This window comes from Scylla paramamosain, chromosome 14 (assembly GCF_035594125.1).
Source record: "Scylla paramamosain isolate STU-SP2022 chromosome 14, ASM3559412v1, whole genome shotgun sequence".
NCBI lineage: Eukaryota > Metazoa > Arthropoda > Malacostraca > Decapoda > Portunidae > Scylla > Scylla paramamosain.
Window position 1 is genome coordinate 2,522,423 of NC_087164.1, and position 23,545 is coordinate 2,545,967.

Genomic DNA, 23,545 nt, shown 5'->3' on the forward strand with positions numbered 1-23,545 from the left:
TGGTGGTGGTGACACAAGTGGGCAGCAACAGTGTCTGTTTGTCATCACAGAGGGCGTGGCGTGGCGAGCATGAACACCACCACAACAAAGTCTTGTCCATGCTGGTGGAGGGCAACGAGGCAGACATGGCCAACATCCCCGAGGTTTGTGATGGTCACACGCTGAGCCAGGATGGCCTGACGCCTCTCCACGCCGCGGCGCTGTGCGGGGCTCCCAGTGCTGCTGTGGAGGCTTTGCTGCGACGCGACGTGAGCCCTCATGTGACCACCCCTGACAACATGACCCCCGCTGACCTGGCACGGCAGCAAGGCCAAGACTCAGTGATTAAGGGACTACAGCGCCACCACTGTGTACAGGTGTGTGTGTGTGTGTGTGTGTGTGAATTGAATTTATAACTGAATTGAATTGAATTTATTGAGTAAGGTCAGACTTTCTATAAAGTATGGAGCACAGCTCTCCAGCAAAAGAATACAGACACTATAGATTATATACAGAATGTGCATAATATTACATAAGAAAAGACAAATACATACAAATGAAATACGCTGTAAGCAATGGCAAAAAATTAATATAAAAAAATGTGTATGCATATATAATGATACATACTGTCACTAATTAAGAAATAAAAAAAAAACTATTGAGGTGTTTTGCACACTGTTTATCTAAACATGCGTAGCATCATCCTCAAAAACAAAGATAATTTCTTTATCACATTTGAACTTATACTTTGCATGAACAAAACATATTTGAATTGTGTTGGCCTATTTATGTAATTTGCTATATACATATTACCTAACCTAACAATTTCCATATCAGTACATTCAAAAAGAACATGAAATTCTTCTCCTTCTACCTCAGCATTACACATGTTACATACCCTATCTTCTCTACTGACACCTTGATACCTACCAACATTTACAGGAAGTCTATTATTACAACTTCTAAATTTAGTCACTAATAATCTGTCACCCTTTATTAACTGTTCTAAATACTGTTCTCTGCCAAAATCTGTCTTAAACACCCTATAACTGCTGCTAAATGATTTTGTTTCTAAATTATGATGCCAAGTTACAAGCCACTGATCTTTCAATCTCTGTTCCATAGCTTTCTTCACCCATCTTGAATTAGAAACATCTTGCAACACCACATACCAGACATTCCACAGTCATTACAAATATTCTTTATATAAGTTTACCATGGAGAAGTATGAAGCCCTAACCTATCCAGCTGCAATAGACATTGGTACATTAAATAACACAGTTTAGTATTTTTACCTGAAATTAGCCTAGACCAATAACCTATCATTTTTTTTTTCTTTATATAAATATCAAGTGGAAATACACCCGGTTCACCATACACCATGTCATTACAAGTATTCTCATGAACACCCAAAACCTGCTTTAAAAAATTCATGTACATATACTCTTAACTCCCTAGCAATATGGTAACCCAAAATTTCAGCTGCACAAGTCAATATAGGTAACACCATGGTGGTAAATAATTTGAGTTGTATATCCACTGGCAAGTCAAACTTCCTACACTTACTTATTAATGAGTACATTGCTCTTGTAGGTGTCTCTTTTAGCTCCAGCTCACCTTTGCAAAACCTCCCATTATAATTTAATAATACTCCAAGATACTTATACTCTGTCACTACTTCAATGTTTTCACCACCAAATTCAAGTTCATAGTTAAATTTTGTCTTCCCCTGCTAAACACTACTATTTTTGTTTTGTTACAATTTAGCTTCAATTTCCATTCATTACAATATAAATTCACAGCAGCCAATGCCTGCATCATTCCATCCTCACTGTCACACAAAATAATTGTATCATCTGCATACATAATAACAAATAGTTTAAGATACATGTTTAAGAAATCGTCACCAAAATTTACATAACTGCAATTATATTCAATTAATTTACTTTCAATATCATTCACATAAAAAGCAAAAAGCACCGATGATAAATTTTCCCCCTGTTTTACCCCTACATTGCAAACAAAGGTGTCTGAAATCTGGTTAAGCATGACACATGATCTGATATTATTGTACATATTTCTGATTACATTTAGAATTTTCCCTTGCATCTCTTCCTTCACAAGTTTACACCATAAACCTTCACGCTGTACCATATCAAAGGCTTTCTTATAATCAACAAATAAACAAAATAGCTTTCTCTTCTTCCACTTAAATAAATCAATGACACATTTGAAGAAAAAATATATGATCCAGAGTGGAATATCTGTGTCTGAAGCCCGTTTGTGTTTCATTAATGGTAGATAAGGTGTTTGAATAATCATTAAGTCTTTCATTAAGTATGGAGGTGAACAGCTTCCCCATGCAGCTAAGTAAGGTGATGCTCCTGTAATTACTAACATCCTGGATGTCTCCCTTGTTTTTATAGAGTGGCACTATTGTACCCACCATCCATTCAGCTGGCATGACACCAGTATCAAGTACTTTTAATATATTCATTTAATATCATAATTATTATCAGATGCTGGGGATTTGTTGTTTTTTAACTTCTTAATATTTCTAACTACCTCTCCTTCACTTATAGGATCATTAAGTACTGATAAAATTTCAGCATCCGCACGGTCTTCATCATTTGTAATATTCACATCACTATTGTCAGAATTTTCATCACCTGCTAGCTGCTTAAAATGCTCATAGAATTCATTTAGTGTTCTTGGGATCTGATAAGTTCTTTTCTGACTAATTAAAATTTTCCAATATGCTTTAGGGTCATCACTCTTATATTTTCTAAGTTCCTTTATTAAGTTATCCCTCTCCTTATTCTTCACTCTTTTTAGATTTGCTTTATTTTTCCTGCTTTTCTCGACCATGTTGTTAAAATTTACACTACTTCTATGCAAATGATACCTCTGTCTAGCTTTGTGGTATTCCTTTCTAGATGGCCAGCACTCTTTATCATATCCCACTGAGGTGGCATTATTGGACTTTTTCATGAATGATCTTTTCTTATATGGTGGGAAAGTTGCAAGTGCTGCCTCAATCAGTATTTGTTTTAAATCTAGATTAATAGCATCCATGGGTAATTCATCCACTTTTGCAATCAGTTCATTTATCTTAGTTTCATCAATATTACTCACACATAAAAATTGTTTTTCAACATTCCATTTACTTGGCCTTACACCTGATTGTCTTGATTCCTTTGCCTCTCGGTTTACAACAGGCACCGTACTTTGTATCTCACATTTGATCCTTGCATGTAGTCCACAGTGTACATCAGACCACAAAGGTTCATAATCTAATACTTTAAGAACTACAACATATTTCATAATCACTGGTGATCCTAAAAAGTAGTCAATAGTTGTATTGTTTGCCAATGCTGCAGTCCTTCCCTAACCTTCCATTCAATATATAAACTTGATCATTCTTACAAACATCCAACAACTTTTTCCCATATGAATTCCCATCTGGGGTTAAGTCCTGGTTTGCTCTAGTCTCAGTTATTCCAAAATTAGTTAAACTTACAGACACAGGGTCCTCGGCAGCCTCAGAAGGAACATCACACATAGTGAGAGTGTGAGCATTAAAATCACCACAAAGCACATGCAATGCACATAATCATCACATGAGTAAGTAAGCAAAAAATCATCCAGCTCGTCATAGTGCTCTTCATTACCACATCTAGAGTGTGAGGGGGGAATGTAAACACAGCTTATTACCAGTTCTCTACCAAAATTTACACTACTTCTATCAACTTTAACTGAAAGTAAAGAATCATAAGTGTTACTAATATGCCTCCACTTAAAACTAGCATTTTTCTTGATGGCCATGAGTAAACCTCCAGATTTAAACCTGCTTAATTTGCTTCTGTCCTTAAAGACAATGTCAAAGCCAATATTTTCCTTATTGTTTTTTTACATTAATTACATCAGTATCATCACACTTAGTTTCACATCAACAAATCACACCATAATCTTTAATAAAGTTAACAAAATTCATAGATAAAAACTTGACTTGATACCACAGACATTAAGAGACGACACATTAATATAATCCAGGGGAGGAACAAACTTAACAGAGTTAATATTACTTACACTAACACTATTATCATGCCCAAGTATGTGCTGTGCCCCAGCAGGGCCATCCTAGGCCCTTGTTAAGTGATCTAGATTTAACCTTTTCCAATCAGGAGCAGATATAACAACCTTTTCTAAGTCATCAGGACAGTTTATAACTACAGGTCTACCCCCACTGTGCAACTATACAAGAATGCTCCCCTCCCTTGTGGACACATTTTTCACTGTTTCTTGCCCTTTAACCATATTCAACATTTTAACCCTTAAGGAGGTCATGTCATCATTTATATACACTTTTCTTTGCTACCTTTCAGTTTTTTTTGTTTTTTTTTCTTATTTTGCATAATTTCATTTTTTTCTTTTGGTGGCAAAACCTCACAATCACTGGCCTACCTCCTTCCCTGGGCCTCCGCAAATGGTGAACAACAGAAATGTCATCCTGCTCAATTTTCACTCCAATAGTATCAGCAAGTTCTATAACTTTAGCTTCCAGCACCTCCTCACTTTCGTCCTCTTCTTCCTCTCATCCAGAAATACGTAAGTTCTCCCTTCGGGAGTACTGCTCCATCTTGTCGTGTCCATACTTGAGCAGGAGGCAATTCCTCAGCATTACTGCGATCTTGTTTTCTAATTTATCCCTGAATTCCTTGAAAGCAGTAGATACAGCTGTAGACACAGCGACCGAAATTATGCTGCCAGGCTGGACAGCATAACAACTGCATCCTTAATCGTCTTACTTACACTTCTGCTTTCCCTTCCATCATTGCTGCTGGTTATATTAGCAAGCTCGTTTTCTACCTTTGTCTTCACTAATTCTTCAGGTTCAGACCCAATGAAGTGTGCCATTCTTGTGTGGAGTTCAACAATAGAATTTCTTTACATGCATAAGTCGGTGAGGTGGTACAATATATACATGGCAAAACACACCACCTTGTTTACCTTCTGTGGCTCACACAACAGTACAGGGAAGACTTGATAGTACCTTCAGTACTGGCAGTAGAAATGTTACTCAGGCCCTGTGGCACGTCACATCAGTAGTCAGGTACTCAGAAGTTCATTTGAAATCAGTAGTAGCTCCCAGGTTAGGGTCGTATCGGAGAAACTCCCTCAAAATATAGAGCTGTATGAATGTGTGTGTGTGTGTGTGTGTGTGTGTGTGTGTGTGTGTGTGTGTGTGTGTGTGTGTGTGTGTGTGTGTGTGTTTGAGCTTATTACATTTATCATTTTTCTAACATTAACCAATATGAATGTGATGCAAAATGTTTTTGTTTACAACATTTTGCATCCTTTACCAAGATGTATTTCTTTCTTCACATTTGTGTTTGTAAATTCATGTTAAACAAATGAAGTATTGCTTAATTTCAAGAGGTGCTTATAGATATTAATGAGGTGGTAAGCCTGCAGGTAATGGTTATGCTATAAGCTTGGTAACCCGTTTTGTTGAGCGAGCTGTGATGCAGTGCAAATATTTCAGCAGTTGGTGTGCACACTTCTCAAAGAGAGGGCAAAAACATTGAACGTGGCGGACACGTGACCGTCACCAAGGAAACAACACAGTGGCTAGCTCAACACTAACTCACTAATTCAGAACACAAACTGTATTTCATCCTGTACTAGCTGCAAGCCAACAGGAAAGCATCAGACAGCATCTCTAGGCTGCACGAGTGCACGGGGACCGTGCTGGTTGCAAGGAAGCAGGATGAAGCACCAGACCTTTCATTTCTCGGTATTTTTTCAAGCTGTCTCCTTCGGCGACAATTCGTTCCCCGTGAAGGCAGCTTGTTGAAGCATTCGGGGAATGAAACACCTCTATCTTCACCCTGCTCTTTCTCTCCCCCACAATCCCTATCTAGTGCTGCTTTTCACAGGAAAATAACAAACAGATAAATAAAAAGAATTAATAATAATAATAATAATAATAATAATAATAATAATAATAATAATAATAATAATAATGATAATAATAATAATGATAACTTAAGGGTTTTGGTTCAAATGGCTCTCAAATAGCTCTCGTGTAGCTGAGGGCACCCTTGGTTCACCGAGGGCATCAGCAGGGCCAAGGGGACGATTGTGGTTCCCCTGAATCTCCACAGAGCAAGCAAATTCACTCCTCAGCTTGTCATTGGGCCTACTGTGGACAGTCCTCATGGTCACGTCCGTGGACACCCTGCGGCTGTCAGGTGAACACCGGTAATGCTTTGCGTCGGTGTGGCCAGTGCAAAATGCATGCCTGACTGCCCAGCCGCTCAGTTTAAGTAGCACCTCGCCAGCACGGGCAGTGTTGCAGTCTGGTGGTAGACTGATAAGTGTTCTTGAAAGCAATCACAGGTGTCACAAAATCAGTCTTGTATTTACACTGAGTGCATCAGATCCTACTTGAAGGCAAGCACTCATCAAAAATGTAAACATGCAATTCACAGGGAGACCAGCAAACAAAAGTGCACAACTCACATCATCCCAACACTTGAAAAAATGAGCACGATGTGATTCTTTAAATGATCGGCTGTTTAGTCCTGCTCCTGACGACGAGTCTTGAGCCACGTGCTGACTGGCGGCAGCGTGGAGGGGCTGGGAGGTGAACGCGACGTGTTCCCCGAGCCGAGCTCTGCTAAAGGCCCCAAGAGACTCTCTGAAGGGTTTTAACCTAAGCTAACCTAGCCTACCCTAAGCCACCTATCCTAAGCAGCCATAACCTAACCTAACCAACCCGTGCCTGAGGAGGATAAATTGCTACAGTACGACCAAACCGCAAACTACAAAACTGTAATGTCCGTTATTGATTGTTTATGTTATGGACGATTTTGAGCACAAAACACAGTGGAATCACTTCACTCTGCAGCCTCTTCTCTCGTTCCCCGGCGACCTTGGGGACTCGTTGGGAAGAGGGGTTTGTGGGCGGGGAACGCGGAAGTGCTCGTTGTTTGTACTTGAATGGAGATGAGAGCTTAAAATAAGGCAATCCTAACCTGACCTGATCTGACCTGACCTATCCTATCCTAACATAACCTGATCTAACCTAACCTAACCACTTTCCACTTCCTGGCCAACCCTTTAGCCATGAACACAAGTGCATGGTTTGCCTGCTTCAGACTCTTGCCACGGTCTCCAAAATCCTTCGTACCAATGATGGAATCGGAGGCCGGGTCAAAATGGAGAGATTCTCTGATGGTCACTGCATCAAATGCATGCCACAGAGTCTCTCCCTTCGACGTGGTGTCTGCTCTTCCTCAGGACTGTGAGTTTGTTTGCTCCAGCCTGCTTGGATGGAAGTTTGCCTTAGCCAAAGGTGAAGATTGGAACTGCTGGGGAGTGAAAAAGTAGAGCTTTAAAACCTACACGCCTTAGGACTATGGTAACGCAAGGCCAGAGCAAACTTTCTCCCTTGTCCCCCATATCTTCTGCCCTTCTTATTTCCTAAGCCATTAATTACCTGTCCTCTGATAAACTCCTGCACTTCAGGGCTTGCATATGGAGAAATGGAGTTTTCAGCTGCTGTGGACTCTTCAGGGTCTGCTACCCCAATCCCTTCGCTTGTTTTCTGAGCTCGCTGATGATGTTCTGCGGCAGCCTGATTTTTCTACACCCTGAAAACATTTCATAAGTATTTCAGCTGTTTTGTTAATAATTATCATAACTTCAAAAACTCCAATTTGTCTTTCATATACCAAATTCACATTTGTAGCTGCCTCTGCAAAGTGGTGTTTTCACACAAAACAAAACAAAAAGTTATAACAACGGTTCAAAGACAAACGCGAACTGACGCGGAAAACTCGATAAAGTATACAATTATAGCACTCACAACATTGTGAAGCAAATAACAGCAGTCACCAGGCTTGGGGCGAGGCTGTGGTGGTGTCTGGACTGCTCCCCCAAGCTGCTGCTCAGTGATGGGGCACAGTGCGGGCACCTGACGAGGGACGCCACCTGCCGGACAGGCAATGCGTCAGTCACAGTGGCTTTCAAGTGTGTACATTCACACGGTGTACACTTGCCTTGGGAGAGCCCACACTGTCACCTGACTGTTGAGGGCTTTATGAGAGACCACAGTTTTCATCTAGCCTGGCTAGTTGCAGCTGCAAGTAATGGCTCAACACTGCCTCAAACTACCAGGTCTTTTGTCTCTGGCGACAGAAGCCTGCATTCCAACCACTAGCACATGTACATGGGTGTGGCAGACACATAAATTGGTGGTGTGTGCACCATCTGCAGGCAAAGTGTCTCATGGAGGTGACACCAGTATCACCATTTGTAGGAGCAGGACAAACCATGATTTACTTCATGAAAATAAAACATTGAAATGTAATGACAACACAAATTCAAAAGAAACTCTACTGTTATCAATATAGTAATAAGCAAAAGTTACTCAAACAGACATACTGCATTAAACAATAAATGAAAATATATATCAAGGTATTCAGCATGAATGAGCCTTTGTCACACAAACAGCTATACACACACACACACACACACACACACACACACACACACACCGTGTGGCGCATGCCTTGAGCAGACATGTTGTGAGAGGGCTCCAGAAGAAATACAGATTTGACAGATAGAAGTTGCAATAAACACAAACTCTAGGGCCTAAGGCATGGAGCTATGCTACATGTACTGTACCGCCCTGTATTCGGAAAAAAAAAATAAAATAAAATAAAAAATAAACAAGAGAAATGACAGAGGGTGGTGGTGCCAGAGTGACAGGTGGAACAGCTGATGAGCGTAAACAAATGGCCGGAGACGAAGACAAAGACGGAATGGAGAGTTGGTCAGAAGAAGTATGTAATAGTCCACGTATGAAGGACTTCCAAGGCTTTAGACCAGAAGAAACAGAAATGCCAAGAACGACCGTGTTTAGAAAGTGTCTGATGCTCGAGAACACTGTGCATGAATTGATGGTTAGGGTAGCTTCTCTGGAAAGAGAACATTGCGATTTAAGGAAATGCTGTGGCAGTTATGCGGAGAAAGTTAAGGACGGTGTTAGGACAGTAAGTGTAAATACACAAAACATCAATGAAATTAATAAAAGGCAACAGGATTGGACAAAAAAAAAAAAACAGGAAGAGGAGGTGAATATCAAAGACATTATGGAGATGCAGTTAAAGAAAGAGATGGAAAATTCTGTGGTGAAATTAATCAAGCAAAAGGAGAAGTTAGTTAGAGACACAGTAGTAAAAAAAAAAAAAAAAAGTGTGGGGTAGTGTTTGATGTCAAGGATGAAGTGAAACCTATCAAATATGAAAGAGAGAAATTTGATAGAGTCAGTCAAGAAAGTGATTAGTCAAGCTGTTGAGGAAAGTGACAGCACAGTGGAGAGACTGAAGAAGTGTCAAGGATTAGCAAATATGTGCAAGGAGGTAACAGGCCAATCAAAGTTAGGTTTGGGTCCCAAACTGCAGCCAAAACAGTTATGTCTAGTGCCTGGAAGCTGTCAAAAAAAAAGACGACTTTAAACAAATATGGATAAGAAGAGACTTAAGTGAAGAAGAAAAAAAGAAAATGAACGATATGTTGAATCAGGCAAATGCAAAAAATGGGGAAGGAACCGAAGAAGAGAAAAAGAAATTCTACTGGAAAGCAGTAGACATGAAACTAAAGAAGTGGTTTGCAGGAAACAGGGAGAGGCATTGAAAGAGCTAAAGGTGGCAAACACCAATGTCAATGGCATATTATCAACACGAAAAGAGTTAAATGGTTTCCTAAGAGAAAATAAGCCTGATACTAAGGGAGTTACTAAATATAAATTAAGTGATGAAGTTACTGCAGTTAATATTGATGAAGTACAACATGTGGATGAAGAATAGAAAAAATAAACAGGGTGGTGGAGTAAGGATGCTGACAAGGAAAGAGCTACAAGTGAAAGAAGTGTTCCTTGGAGAAAGACACGAGGAAATGATGGAAGTGAAGGTGAAACGGGCAGTAAATGGTCTAAGGACTTTAGTTGTGGTATATGTCCCACCTAAGACAAGCTCATGGAATTTAGATGAATATAATACTATACTGAAAGACACAAGAGATTGTTTGGACAGAATAATGAGTAAGAATGACAGGCTAGTACTGCTGGAAGATTCGAACAGCAACGATGTTTGTTGGGAAGATTTGACAGCCACGGGAGGGATCACGTCACGGGGATGCAGACTCTTGACACTGTCAAAGAAAAACACACTTGCCCACTGGGTTAGAGAAAATACAAGATACAGAGAAAATGAAGAACCACCAAGACTAGATTTAGTGTTTACAAAAGAACCAGAAATTGTTGATAATATGGAATACAAACGTCCAGCAGGAAAAGTGACCACGAGGTAACAGAACTAAACTTTAAAGAATTTAAAGAAGAATTAAGGAGAAGAAACAACAGGATTGGAAGATTCAGTCATAAGAAAGGAAAATTTGATCAGTGAGGAGTGAGGAGGTGAGACAGAGGGTACATTGTATTGGAACCCCTGTGGGTTTGAGACACTTGGTGGAGGCGAGTGGAGAAAGGTATTTTTTGGGATTCAGAGAAGAGAAAGGAAATGTGAGGAGGACAACCAGCATAGAGAGAGAAATAAGGTGCATAAAGGAACTGATCTCTGGCATTCTGGAAAAGCAGGACAAGAAATGGTGAAGAAATGTTGTGGTTAGCTATGGTGAATACAATGGACCGATGGGTGGAAGAATTTACAAGATACAGAGGGGAAGAGGAACCATCTATGCCAGACCTGGGGTTTACATAAAAACCAGAGCCCAATTAAACACTTAGGCCCAATGGGAAAAAGTGACAATGGATGAGAGACTACTTAAAGGATAGAGAAATGAAAACTGTGATCAGGGACACCTGTTCAAAATGGAGTAATGTAACAAGCGGAGTACTACAGGGGTCAGTGTTAGCACCCGTTATGTTCCAAATATACATCAGTGATATGCAGGAATGTTTGACCAGTTATTTTAATCTGCTTGCTGGTGATGCAAAATTGTTAAGAGTAACAAAGAGCCATGCTGATTGTATGGAGCTGCAAAGAGATATTGACAAGACTTATGGGTGGAACAAGAAGTGGAAATTGGAACTGAATGCTAACAAATGCCATATGAAGGAACTGGGAAAGAGTAAAAAAAAAAGACCTGCATGGGACTATAAAATGGGGAGGAAATAATAATGAAGAGCAACAAGGAGAAGAAAGACCTAGGAGTGGTTATTCAAGATACCCTGACCCATGAACGGCGTACAAGTGAGATACCTGGCCTGACGTACAGGATGTTAACAAATGTTAGGGTGGCATTTCATTACATGGACAAGACTAGAATGAAAAAAATTATAGCCGCCATGCTACGTCCCAGGCTGGAACGTGCAGCAGTGGCGTGTTCTCCGCATATGAAGAAGGACACGAAGAAGTTGGAAAGAATTCAGCGGGCAGCTTCAAGATGGTACCGGAGCTGAAAGAAAAGACCTAATGTACAGAGAAAGGTTGAAAGAAATGTGACTACCAACTTTGCAAGTTAGAAGAGAAAGAGGAGATTTAACAACTATGTATAAAACAGTTAACCGCACTGAGAAGATAGACACCCAGGACCTGGCGGTGCTGAAAGAAGACGAAGCTGGACGGACAAGAGGGCACTCAAAGAAGAACAGGAAGAGTCATTGTTTGAGGGACATCAAGAAGTACAGTTTTCCACACAAGAATGTGGATATCTGGAACAGCAGAAATGAAGTTGTTACAACACCAAATGTGGATAAGTTTAAGGAAATGCTGGATAAATATAGATATGGAGATAGGACACTACGAGCCTTACTGGAATACACACACACACACACACACACACACACACACACACACACACACACACACACACATACACACACACACACACACAAACACACGCACACACACACACACACACACACACACACACACACACACACACACACACACACACACACAAACGATGATATGGCATTGGCCTTCACCGCACAAGACAGGTGAAAAGTGAATGTAAGAAGGAATATGGCACACACTAAGACATTACCTTGTGCAGCGTCCCGGCTAACATGTGGTGGAAGGTCCGGGATGATCGTGTCATCAGTCATTTTCAGCCGTCCAAAACATCTGCACAAATAACCAGGTAGTAAACATCACATGGTGGTATTGCAAACATTTTGTTATTTTAGCATCCTACAATAATAACTTGATATAATACAATTAATTTCTCCCCATAATGTGGAAGCTGTACTTGTGAAGTTTCCGTGAGCACTCAGGCATCAGTCCTGGATGCTTCATGTTCTACTGGGGACAAAATTAAAACATGAACCTTAGAAAAGAAAAAAAAAAGGAGTATAAAATAAATAACTGCCTGTACAAATATATGGCAAGGCGCACATTGAGACGCAGGGCAGCACAGAGCAGGGCAGACGCAGGGCAGGGCAGGGCAGGGCAGCACAGCGCAGCACAGGCATGGTGCGCACATTGAGAAGCAGGCTTTCGTCCTGTGCGGAAGTGTTGATCATGGCTGTTGCCAAAAATTACTTTGGAAACCTTAGTTCCGATTCCGACTCAGAAAACGAGTTCGAGAAAGTAATGTTATTATATGACATTTGTAGAGCAAAGAGGTCAGTGTGGAGGAGTGAATACATGGAGAAGAGGAAAACACATGGAGAATTTGCCCATAACTCGTTCTTATAAGTTCCTCTCATATAATCAGGATGACTAGTGTCATACAGCACTCTTTGATGGCGAACAGCCTCTATGAGTTGCTCCGTGGACGACATTGTGAGTACTAAAGAGTGAGTTGCTATCAAGCTGCGCCGCACGTGGCACAGGAAACTGCGTTCGAATGACTGCGTCGCGCAGGCCGACACAGGTCTGCATCTGTGCTGTGCTGTCCTGCGTGTCAATATGCGTGCTTAGGTTTAAACCAGTGAGATGCAGTTTTCTGCCCTGCTCTGTGCTGTGTCGCCTGTGTTGCCTGCGTCTCAATGTGCGCCCGGCCTACCATGTAAATATGCAGCAAGGGAAATGTGGGATGAGATGTTCCAAGTTATTTGATGTTTACAGTATGTGCTCACAATTCTGTTTGCACTGTTCATTTGAAGGAAAACAATTATTAAACAGCTATTTATGGGAAGGAATATGGCACACACTAAGAAGTAATAAACAAGTAAGGTGTGTGTATATACACATCTATGCACCTTCAAGTGTCCCACTGCCGTGACCACCGTGGCTGTCCTGTACAGGACTGCCACCTCAAGGACTGCCATCTATGCACCTTTAAGTGTCCCACTGCTGTGACCACCGTGGCTGTCCTGTACAGGACTGCCACCTCAAGAACTGCCATCTATGCACCTTCAAGTGTCCCACTGCTGTGACCACCGTGGCTGTCGTGTACAGGACTGCCACCTCAGGGACTGCCATCTCAGCAAATTCCAATGCACTGAGAATGACACGCTGAAGAAACAAAAAAATTGAGTAAATAAACAACAACAATAACAAAGCTGTACAACACAAGCTGTGTTGTACAGTTCCATACTTTACCTAAACCGTGAGGCAATGTTAAAATGTAGCCAACATTTGATATACATTATTTTACAAATCACAACCTCCGACCACCGTGCCGTGCTTCACAGTGCCTCAGGAAAGCACCGTCACCAGTGCGCATCCAGACAGTAATGACGGTTGGGTACAACAGTACTCGCCGCATTAAGTCAGCAGCTCTCAAGATAATTCCAGTACATTTTAATACAACTATGAGTACTGCCAAAATTTCTCATTATACAATGTAAACACTGCATTTTAAAACATGTATATTATCAGGGACAAAAAACTCAACTACTGAAAATAGCCTCTCGTCACGTACGGGACGGCATTACTGAGAAGACAACCCTTGCTCCCAAGGAAACAAGGAGGAAACGGTCATCACAGACCACCTGGGTGTGTTTCTGGCGTGCTACATTCAGGCTTTTCACCCACCGGAACCGTCTGAAAACGTAGTGGAGATGTAATAACCAGAAAGTGATAATAAATACATACCTACACTCAATATCTGTGCACCACACAACTCGACATAAAATCATCAAAGAACGAGAGGTGAAAATACTGAAAGAGTTTAGATCCCAAACTTGTACGTGCAGTTTTGTCTTTAGCATTTTGCTGTTTTTCCACATGAATTTCTTTCTTAGAAACCAATAACCTTGCAAAGAGATATTTGTACAAGCAATCTACTGCAACTCTATGCCCAGGAAACTACACCTGCTTATGAAAATGTGCACCTGGTCTTCAGGTGAATCCTCTACAACATTTGTTATAAACACACACTCTGCATGCACACATCTTTTGTCACATCCTGCCAGGAATTTCCTGCCACACAGTCACTCATCAACCCATTACGTGAAGAAACAATCCAAAGTAAATTTCCTGCTTCTCTACAAACTCCATATGATGGACAAAACTTTTTTTTTTCCTGTTAAGTTCTGATGTGATTTTAAAAAATCTTCATTCACTCCCTGTCACAAATCATTCAGTTTTCATTTTTACCGCCTGTCCACCATAAGGAACAGTAATTTATGAATTAATAAATTCATTGCAAAATGAATTAATTGCAAATTAGTGAAAAAGCATCAAAACTTGGCATAAAAAACAGTTTTGTCCCTGTAAATACTCATCTACACTGTGCAGTTCACAGTTTACACCAGGTGCTCACAATAGCACTCCCGATAAAAAAACAAACAATTAAAAAAAAAAAAAGTTCACTGGCAGCATTAATATAAGTTTCTGATGACATCATGGGGTTCCTAATCTAACCTGACTTAAACAAACCAAACCTCACCAACTTTCACACCTAACCTGACTTAACCTAAACAACCTAACCTAACCTTCCTAACTAACCTAACCTAACTCACCCAAACAACACCTAACCAATCTTCCTAACTTGACTTAACCAAACTAAACCCAGCCAACCATCCTAACTAATCTAACCTAACTTTGCCAAACCAAACCTAACCAACCTAACCTAACCAAACCTAGCTTACCTACCAACCTAACCTAACCAAACTTGACCAACCTAACCTAACCAAACCAAACTTAGCCTGCCTACCTAACTAACCTAATCTTAACACATTGGAAAGAAAGCCAATAAATGTTCAGAAATCGTTGCTGGCGTCAGTATGTCACACACACACACACACACACACACACACACACACACACACACACACACACACACACACACACACACACACACATACACACACACACACACATGGATTTCATAATACGCAGCACGAGGAGCTCCAGCCAGTGCCATGCGTCATGAAAGCTGAAGTGAGGATGTATAGGTTGTGTCTGATTCAACAAGTGCACATAGCACTCTTAAAATGACAACTGCATCCTTGAAGTGCATTGAGTAAACATTTATTTATGTACCCCTTCATCTCTTATTTGCTACTATACTCAACTCTTGGCATCCTTAGGAAATAAATGTAGGTTTTTGAGACCATTCTTGTCCCTCTCCTCACACACACACACACACACCGAGCAGGAATGATCTTGATCTTGATGGTACAGGTGACACAGGATCACTCCTGAGCCAGGCCTTTGGATCGGCAACTCCTGTAGAAAGGGGAAAAAAAAAGAGAAACAAACAGCATCCTCTATCCTAATTGTTCATACACCTGGCACGCCACATTCTCTCCAGAAACTCTTTCACCGCCTCAATCATCCTTTCATTCGCCTCTCTACACAGTCCCAGCAACAACACCATCCACTCTTTTCCCGTCTTCTCCACTCTTTCATTCCTATCATGCCCTAACTCAGTCAGTATCACTTGCATCATCTCATTCCTGTCTCTGGCATACTTCACACACTCCAGCACCACATGTTCCACCGTCTCATCCTCTCCCATGTCACACATCTGGCACACTTTGCTGCGGGACTCAGACCACCTGTAACTCCTTGCATTCACATCCATACACTGTGCCCTCGCTCGGAAGAGAAGATCACCACCCAGACTTCCATCATACCACCTTTCATACCTCGGGGCCTTTTTCTCCTTGTACCATTCCAAGGTCTTCTTTCTTTCCATCTCATTCTTCCATTCATTCAGTCCCACACATTTCACTTCTTTGTCTATCTCATTCTTCCATTTTCTCACATCCCATTCGGCTCCCACTCTGCCTCCTCTTGTTACCACCCATTCACGCTCATTTTGATTCCTACCAGCCATTCTTATCGCCCACACAACTTGCAATTCATTCCTGTCTGTCATTCTCATGCATCTCTTCCTCCATTTGCTTCCACTTTCATTCCACAGGTACACCTTCCTTGCTATTCTTGCATCATCCATTCTCTCAAGCCTAATCTTGTACCTAAGTGTGGCTTTTGTCAGTCTTTCTCTGAAGGTGCTCCATCCCATGTCACCTCTCAAGGCTTCAACTGCTGTGCACCTCGGTGCACTCAGTGCCATCCTTGCTACTCTATTCTGGCCCACTTCTAACTTATCAATTTCACTTTCATTCCATGCAATCCCATCCATACCATACATTATACATGGCACAGCCACACTCTTCCACACTTCTCTCAACACATCATACTTACTTGCTCTCATCCTTGCTGCGCTTCACAATCAACCTACCCACTGGTTTAGCATACTTATCTTTTCATTCTTTGCCTTTGCACACCCACTAGGACTCATCCACATCCCTAAGTACTTGTATTCTTGCACCTGTCTCAACTCATTCTCTCCAAGTCTCCATACCACATTACTTTCATCCTCTGACCTATTCACAATCCTTACTTTGCTTTTCTCACTGCTAAACCTTACTCCAAAGTTTCTACCATAGCCATCCACTACATCCAACAAACTTTGAAGCTCATCTGCCGATTCACTCATAACAACTACATCATCTGCATAAAGGAGCACATATACTTTATCATTCCCCACACTTACCCCTACATTCATTCTTCTCATCCTGGCTGCTAGCTCCTCTGTATACAGGCTAAAAAGGGTTGGTGACAATATACAGCCCTGCCTAACTCCTCTCTCACTCTTCACCCAGTCTGTTTCTATGTCTCCTAGCCTGTATCTAGCTCTTGTGTCCACATACATACTTTGCACTGTGTTAACTATCTTTGCACTCAATCCAATCTTTTCTAAGACTCTACCTAACATTTCTCTGTTCACTCTATCATAAGCTTTCTCTATATCCAAAAAACCTAGGTACAATTTACCCCCATCCTTCTTTTTCTTCTCAATCATTTCATTCACCACAAACATATTGTCCTCAGCTCTCCTGTCCCTACGAAAACCATTCTGTTCTTCACCCAGCATTCCAGCTCTCTCAATCCATTTACACAGTCTCTCATTCAACACTGCACTGAAAACTTTATCTATTGTATTCACTAATGCAATTGGCCTGTAGTTCTTCAGCTCATTCTTACTCTTAAATCCTCCCTTATGCAACAGACACACTCGGCTCTCATTCCACTTTCTTGGCACTCTCTCTTCATCCCACACTCGGTTGAATAACTCAGTCATTCTGTCTATCACTACCTCCCCACCATTCTTGTAGAACTCATAGGGTATATCATCTGGACCTGCTGCCTTGCCATTCTTCTGCCTTCTCACACACCTCTCCACTTCATCCCTACTGATTCTTTCATCCAGTTCATCTGCATTCTTCCTTTCCAGTGTTACACATTCTTCTCTCACACTAAACATCTCACCTACCCCACCTACTTCTTCCCAGAACCCTTTGATTGCCTCCCTGATTCCATCCTTCTCTGTTATAACTACACCCTCCACTTTTAGACTCTCCATACCAACACTGCCTGACATATTCTCACCTCTCATGAACTTGTACCATTCACGGCCACCTTCCATACCTTTCTCCCTTAAAGATTGAATCACGCTCCTTTCACTCTTCACTTTAGCATTCATTATCATTCGTCTCGTCAACCGCTGCTGCTTCACATACGCTGCCCATGCATTCAGATACTCATTCTCTGCCTCATCGCTTTCATGCCTCTTTTTCCTCAGCCATCTACACTGTCTACTCATTCTCTTTCGCTCCTTCCTAGCCACTCTGATTTCATCATTCCACCATGGTTTACATACATTCTTTCTTCTACCTACTCTCACAAACCCTATCTGGTTCTCAGCAGCACCCCTCACGTCCTCAACCAGTTTCTCATTCAGATGCTCCACGTCATGCACACTTTCGTCGTCCCAGCTTCTCTCACTCAGATCAACCTGAAAGTTCTCCCACCCTACATCTCTCAGTCTCCACTTCTTTCTCTCACTTGCCACTTTCACTTCATTCCCACCCTGCATCAAGCACTCCACAACCAGCATGTTGTGATCGGACACAATATCAACCAAACCATCCTCATCTATCCACATGTGCGACACAATTTCACGCATTCTTCCATTCACCAACATGTAGTCAATTGCCGATTCCTGTTCTCTTGTACTCCAAGTCACATGCCCCTCAGCCAAAGTAACGTTCAGATTTTCCAGCTCCAGTTCATCAACAAACTCTCCAAGCATTTCACCATTCCTGTTCACCTGTTCCCCCAGTATTCCCACATGTGCATTCATGTCACCCATAATTAGCACTCTCTCCTCTCCATGCTCTCTCACAACTTTCTTAAGTATGTCATACTTCCTCCTATTTTCCCTCTCTGCTCTTTCACCCATGACAGTCATATACGCTACCACCAGTACCACCTTCTCTGGTCTGCCACGACCATCCATGCATTCCACTCTTACTGCAAGCACATCCTCACTACTTGTACACTCCCCCACATCAATCTCCTCTACTTTCAGTCCTCTTTCTTTCTTGTAGAGTAGGGCTACGCCTCCTCCCAGTGTTTCCTGTGCCTTACGCCCCTTTCCAATCATAACATACTCGCATCCCTCCATTCGTACATCATCTCTCAGGTGAGTCTCAGTGAGCCCGACTAAGTCGAACCTCCACTCCCTGAGCTCCTTGCATACATCCTCAAACTTGCCCACACCCCATCCTCTCACATTCATACAGCCAATCTTCACACATTTACTTCCCTGGTTAGTCTCTTTTCTTTCATGTTTGCTGACATCAGTGGGTCCTCCTCGTCATGCGTCGTCCACACAACACACCTGCCTCGCCCTCATCCACTCAGCCAGTCGACGTCCTAGCCTCTCATTCCCGTTGTGGTTGAGGTGGACCCCGTCTCTCCCGAAGAATTTGTCCTGGTCAAGGATCCCATCCATGTCCAGGAAGCTCACGTTGCCCTTCTTCTCTGCCATCCATTCCATCTTGACCTTCATGAGTTCCATGCATATCTTGCGGTTCGTTTCTCTTCTAACCTTCTCATACTGCACTCCTTCCCGTGGGCGCCGCAGGACCCCCACCACAGCCACACACATCTTCTTCTCTTCTGCTGCCCTCACTGCTTCTATCACTTCCTTTACTGTGTCTTCAGCACTTGCCTCTACTAAGTTGTTGCCTCCTCCTTGGACAACTAGCAGGCTTCTCTCTTCCATTTCTTGCACTTCTTCCTTGACTTTCCTCTTGACGTCTTGGATCTTAGCACCTCCCATGCTGGTGCACTCAATTTCCCTTCTCACAAAGTCGGGAGTCTTCCTTACCATGCTGTCTCCAATGACACGTACTGGGGCTTTCTTGACTACCATTCTCTTCTTCCTTGGACGTCTGTCTGTTCTGGCCACTTCCACCACTTCTTGCTGGTCTTTTCTTTCTTCAGTCTTCGTCGTCTGTGCTTCTGCCTCTTTTACCAGGTTTTCTGTCTGGGTGCTCTGCTCCACTCTCTCTTCTTTTTCTTCATCCTGGTTCCTCCATTCATTGAGGCTCTTGCTCAGGCATTCCCTGCAGAGGAACACCAGAAGCTCGAACCCCAGCGCCTTCATGTTGGCCTCCCTCATGCCCACACAGGCTACATGGAACCAGGCCATGCATCTCTCGCATGCCACAGCCCTTTGCCTGTTCGCCACACTCTCTTCGCATGAACCACACGCACTCATCACCATTTTCAGGGTATTTCAGCACACAGGCAAGAAAAATAAACCACAAAACTCAGAGAAAACTCAGAGAGCAAGGCAAAGCCACTTGTACACACCTCACACCCACTCCACTAGTGTCGTGTTGACATCTTGAGCTTGAGCTTGGCGCTATAGGCGGCTCGCTTTGCTCCTGAGTCAGCCTTTGTAGCGACAACTCCTGCTGGGAAAAACAAAAAGGCAAACACAAACTTAACGTTATCCTTCATATTAATTGTCAATACACCTGGCACGCCATGCATTCTCTCCAGGTACTCCTTCACTGCCTCAATACTCCTTCCATTGCTACACCTGGCATGCCATGCATTCTCTACGGGGACTCCTTCACTACCTCAATACTCCTTCCATTGGTACACCTGGCACCCCATGCATTCTCTCCAGGGACTCCTTCACTGCCTCAATACTCCTTCCATTGCTACACCTGGCACGCCATGCACATTGTCTCCAGGGACTCCTTCACTGCCTCAATACTCTTTCCATTGGTACACCTGGCACCCCATGCATTCTCTCCAGGGACTCCTTCACTGCCTCAATACTCCTTCCATTGCTACACCTGGCACGCCATGCACATTGTCTCCAGGGACTCCTTCACTGCCTCAATACTCCTTCCATTGGTACACCTGGCACCCCATGCATTCTCTCCAGGGACTCCTTCACTGCCTCAATACTCCTTCCATTGCTACAGCTGGCACGCCATGCACATTGTCTCCAGGGTCTCCTTCATTGCCTCAATACTCCTTCCATTGCTACAGCTGGCATGCCATGCACATTGTCTCCAGGGACTCCTTCACTGCCTCAATACTCCTTCCATTGCTACAGCTGGCATGCCATGCATTCTCTCCAGGGACTCCTTCACTGCCTCAATACTCCTTCCATTGCTACAGCTGGCATGCCATGCATTCTCTCCAGGGACTCCATCACTGCCTCAATACTCCTTCCATTGCTACAGCTGGCACGCCATGCACATTGTCTCCAGGGACTCCTTCACTGCCTCAATACTCCTTCCATTGGTACACCTGGCACGCCATGCACATTCTCTCCAGGCTGAGTGGTTTCGCCACCCAGAGACACTGGCTTTTCTTGTTATTATTTAGTTATTTTCTTTTATGTAAGAGGGCTGTTAGAAAAGGACAACAAAAAATTTGAATAAAAAGCCAACTTAATGCCAGTTCCTGTAGAGGAGCCAAATGAAATGAGAATAATAAAAATAGATAAATAAAACAATGTCTTGAGCCTCCCCCTCGTTGAAAGACTTGAAGCCATTGGAAGGAGGAAATGCAGAAGCAGGCAGGGAGTCCCAGCGTTTACCTGAGAAAGGGAAGAATGAATGAGAACACTGGTTAACTCTTGGTGTTGTCTCTGCCTGCCCTCTCACCCTCCCCCTTCACGCACACCACGACCACCGCAAGCCTTTCACGACATTCCAGGGTGGCCTGTGCACTCTGCCGCCTTCTCTCATGACAGAGCTGCCTACATCTATCTTTTCTCCTCTTACATTCCTCTCCTTCCTATACACAAAGACTCCTGCTCCTCCTCCTCCTCCATCCTGAACGTTCTGTGCCTCTCCAATCATCACCTGCTCACCACCACGCACGTGAACGCCCTCCTTTGAATGTCTCGCTCGCCATCATCATCACCATCACCACCGTCATCATGACCACGGGCACAGCTGGCAGCAGTGAAGGAGCAAAGACGAGGGCACAGTGATGCAGGGCCAGTCATCACCAAACAAGCACACAGACAACACGGTTGGTGACACAACAGGATGGTGAGGAACACGAGGGCAGCCTTTCCCTTCCTGGACGAGAATATGAGGAGGAAAGTCACCATCACGACAATTACACAGAAACTGTTAGCTGCTACACTTGTGTGCTCCCTCACCTGTAGAGAGAGAGAGAGAGAGAGAGAGAGAGAGAGAGAGAGAGAGAGAGAGAGAGAGAGAGAGAGAGAGAGAGGGGCAAAGAAGGTGCCAGACTTAACCTAACCTAATGTGTGAAGGGTGACAAAAAGAAACGGAAACACAACACTTGAGGCAAGGAGAGAGAGGGGCTGCCTCACTACAATATATTCCTGTAGCTGAGGCCCTGTATACTACACTTGGTGAATACACAAACACTTGAGGCAAGGAGAGAGAGGGGCTGCCTCACTACAATATATTCCTGTAGCTGAGGCCCTGTATACTACACCTGGTGAATACACAAACACTTGAGGCAAGGAGAGAGAGGGGCTGCCTCACTACAATATATTCCTGTAGCTGAGGCCCTGTATACTACACCTGGTGAATACACAAACACTTGAGGCAAGGAGAGAGAGGGGCTGCCTCACTACAATATATTCCTGTACCTGAGGCCCTGTATACTACACCTGGTGAATACACAAACAAAGGTTTACTGCACACACACATTTATTGAAAGTCACACCTGCACTGCCAACAAAACAAATGCTGGGGCCATGACTCCCCCACACCACCACCACCACCACACAAAACTGCTGGGGCCATGACTCCCCCACACCACCACCACACCACCACCACCACCACCACCACACAAAACTGCTGGGGCCATGACTCCCTCACAGGCACGGCAACCACCACCAACACCACCACCACAGGTACAGGTGTGGCCCCATGTGTCCACACACCACCACCTCAGAAGTGGATCTTCACGTGCTTGGCAATCTCACCCTTTGTCTTGAAACACTTGCCACAAACATCACACTCGAACTCCCTCACCCCAGTGTGTCTGAAGGCGTGTTGATTGAGATGAGAAATGGTGGTAAATTTCTTCCCACACTCATCACACTCATAATTTTTAACACCACTGTGTGTCAGGGTGTGTGTGTTAAGGGAAGACTTGTGGGTAAATTTCTTCCCACACTCATCACACTCATAATTTTTAACACCACTGTGTGTCAGGGTGTGTGTGGTGAGGTAAGACTTGTGGGTAAATTTCTTCCCACACTCATCACACTCATCACACTCATAATTTCTCTAACACCACTGTGTGTCAGGGTGTGTGGTGAGGGAAGATTTGTGGGTAAATTTCTTCCCACACTCATCACACTCATAATTTTTAACACCACTGTGTGTCAGGGTGTGTCTTGAGGGAAGACTTGTGGGTAAATTTCTTCCCACACTCATCACACTCATAATTTCTAACACCACTGTGTGTCAGGGTGTATGTGGTGAGGTTAGACTTGTGGGTAAATTTCTTCCCACACTCATCACACTCATAATTTTTAACACCACTGTGTGTCAGGGTGTGTCTGGTGAGGTTAGACTTTTTGGTAAATTTCTCCCCACACTCATCACACTCATAATTTCTGACACCACTGTGTCAGGGTGTGTCTGGTGAGGGTAGACTTTCTGATAAATTTCTTCCCACACTCATCACACTCATAATTTCTAACACCACTGTGTGTCAGGGTGTGTCTGGTGAGGTGAGACTTGCGGGTAAATTTCTTCCCA

At 43.0% G+C, this 23,545-nt stretch overlaps 1 protein-coding gene across 2 annotated transcripts in view; it reads left to right on the plus strand.

Annotated features, from left to right (window-relative positions):
• LOC135107144 (uncharacterized) overlaps positions 1-23,545 on the plus strand; it is a 28,210-nt gene that overhangs the window by 3,537 nt on the left and 1,128 nt on the right. The window contains exon 2 of one of the 2 annotated variants that reach the window (XM_064016853.1): positions 51-356. In XM_064016853.1, coding sequence (XP_063872923.1) covers positions 99-356 — 258 coding nt within the window. In that variant the 5' untranslated portion in view covers positions 51-98. Of the gene's footprint in view, positions 1-44; positions 357-23,545 lie in introns of those variants that run through there. The other variant, XM_064016854.1, reaches the window with a different exon arrangement.